Here is a 1,964-nt window from a genome sequence, read left to right as displayed (position 1 = left end):
ACAATGTCATGCATACCTCAAATCAATTGTACACGTCTGTGACGATACATGCATTCATTTTTCATCAACTCTTTCCGCATGTGAGTGTACAGTAAGCAGATTACACAAAAATGTTTTTAGGGTTCACCAATTATTCGTCTACATAAAGGAAGCCACTAATGTGAAAAATTACATAACATGTCATTACACACTCAACAATGGCCCCTCCATAATACATTATCAATGCTCATGTTTTTGGCGAGACCTATGACAATGAAGAAGTTGGTTTTCTGTTTAGAAACACTGAGGTTACACTGTTTTCTTTAAGCAGAAAAGCAAATTTCAGTTACTTCAAACAGAGATCAGAGACGAAGCTTGCACTGGGTGATGTATTCCAAATTTTTTACCAATATCGATTTCTTCGTGGGGACAACCCGATCAAGTTTATCCAAGTTGAGGTCAAAGATGATGAAGACCTGCAGAATATGTTTTCCAATCATGAGTATTCTGGTTACGAGTACATAGAGTTGTATGTTACTCTACCAGAAGTTCAACCCACACAATTGATGGAGTCACAAGTCATTGATTCACTGGTCAACGAGGAAAGTGAAGACGAACAGGATGTTGTTGTGCCACCAAATCATATGCATATGCCTCCAGCGTACATGAGGAACTTGAACTTCGATGGGGATGAACCATCGTCTGATATTTTCTATGATCCATACACTCAAACAGATGCACAGTTAAAAGAAGCAGACAAATTTCGTTCAAAGGAGGAATATATCATGGCCATAAAAAGATTTCATATGGCAAACAATGTTGATTTTAAAGTTGATCGCACCAATGTTGAGAGGTACAAAATTAAGTGTAGAAACCCTGATTGTGGATTTAGGTTGGCTGCATCATATAGGAAGAGAAGTGATTCATGGGTGATAGGATCTATTTCCCAAGATCACACATGTGTTAACACAAATGTTTCCCAAGATCACCGTAAGATAAGTTATGATATTATATGTCAAGAAATCTTGCCCCTAGTAGACAAAGATCCGTCAGTAAAGGTGAAAACGATAATCTCTTATATTGTTGCAACTTACAATTACACTACACCTTATAGAAAGGCGTGGCTGGCGAAAACCAAAGCGACCGAACTTGTGTATGGAAATTGGGAGTATTCGTACAAACAACTTCCACGTTTCTTATCTGCGCTTCAAATTTATGCTCCTGGAACCGTTACTATTTTAGAGACCCTTCCGGCGCAATCTCCAGACGGAACGTGCCTTCAAGGAAATGTGATATTCCACAGGCTTTTCTGGACTTTCCACCCATGTGTTCAAGGATTTGCGTATTGCAAACCAATTCTTCAAATAGATGGCATTTGGTTGTACGGAAAATATAAGGGGACCTTGTTGATGGCTGTGGCACAAGACAGAAATAGTAACATTTTTCCTGTTGCGTTCGCTCTTGTGGAAGGAGAAACTGCTGGAGGTTAGGGTTTCTTTCTTAGAAATCTTCGGACACACATTGCCCCCTAACCTGGGCTCTGGTTGATTTCAGACAGACATGCTTCCATCGAGAGTGCGTACAACAATCCAGCAAACGGGTGGCAAAACCCATCTTCAACGCATGTTTACTGTATTCGACATATCGCACAAAATTTCATGCGAGAGATAAGGGATAAGGTTCTTCGGAAGACTCTTGTCAATGCTGGATATGCATTGACTCAACCAACGTTCCAATATTATCGACATGAAATTGTATCGTCAAATCCAGATGCAGGCAGATGGATAGATAATCTAGCTAGAGAGAAATGGACCAGATCATACCACAACGGGCAGCGATAAGGGCACATGACTACAAATCTTGTGGAGTCTATGAACGGAGTGTTTAAGGGCATCAGACACCTTTCGATTACTGCCTTGGTGCAAGCAACATACTATAGGATGGCTTCTCTTTTCGCACGAAGAGGTGAGCGTTGGAGTGCGGTT

At 40.6% G+C, this 1,964-nt stretch overlaps 1 protein-coding gene across 1 annotated transcript; it reads left to right on the top strand.

Moving 5' to 3' along the window:
• Positions 1 to 464: 464 nt before the first annotated feature.
• LOC131597713 (uncharacterized) lies at positions 465 to 1,469 on the top strand. Its single transcript, XM_058870391.1, has one exon. It carries the CDS (start codon positions 465 to 467, stop codon positions 1,467 to 1,469), a length of 1,005 nt encoding a protein of 334 aa, XP_058726374.1.
• Positions 1,470 to 1,964: the final 495 nt, after the last annotated feature.

Source organism: Vicia villosa, linkage group LG4 (assembly GCF_029867415.1).
Source record: "Vicia villosa cultivar HV-30 ecotype Madison, WI linkage group LG4, Vvil1.0, whole genome shotgun sequence".
NCBI classification, from domain to species: Eukaryota; Viridiplantae; Streptophyta; class Magnoliopsida; order Fabales; family Fabaceae; genus Vicia; species Vicia villosa.
This window is presented reverse-complemented; position numbering and strand designations above follow the sequence as displayed.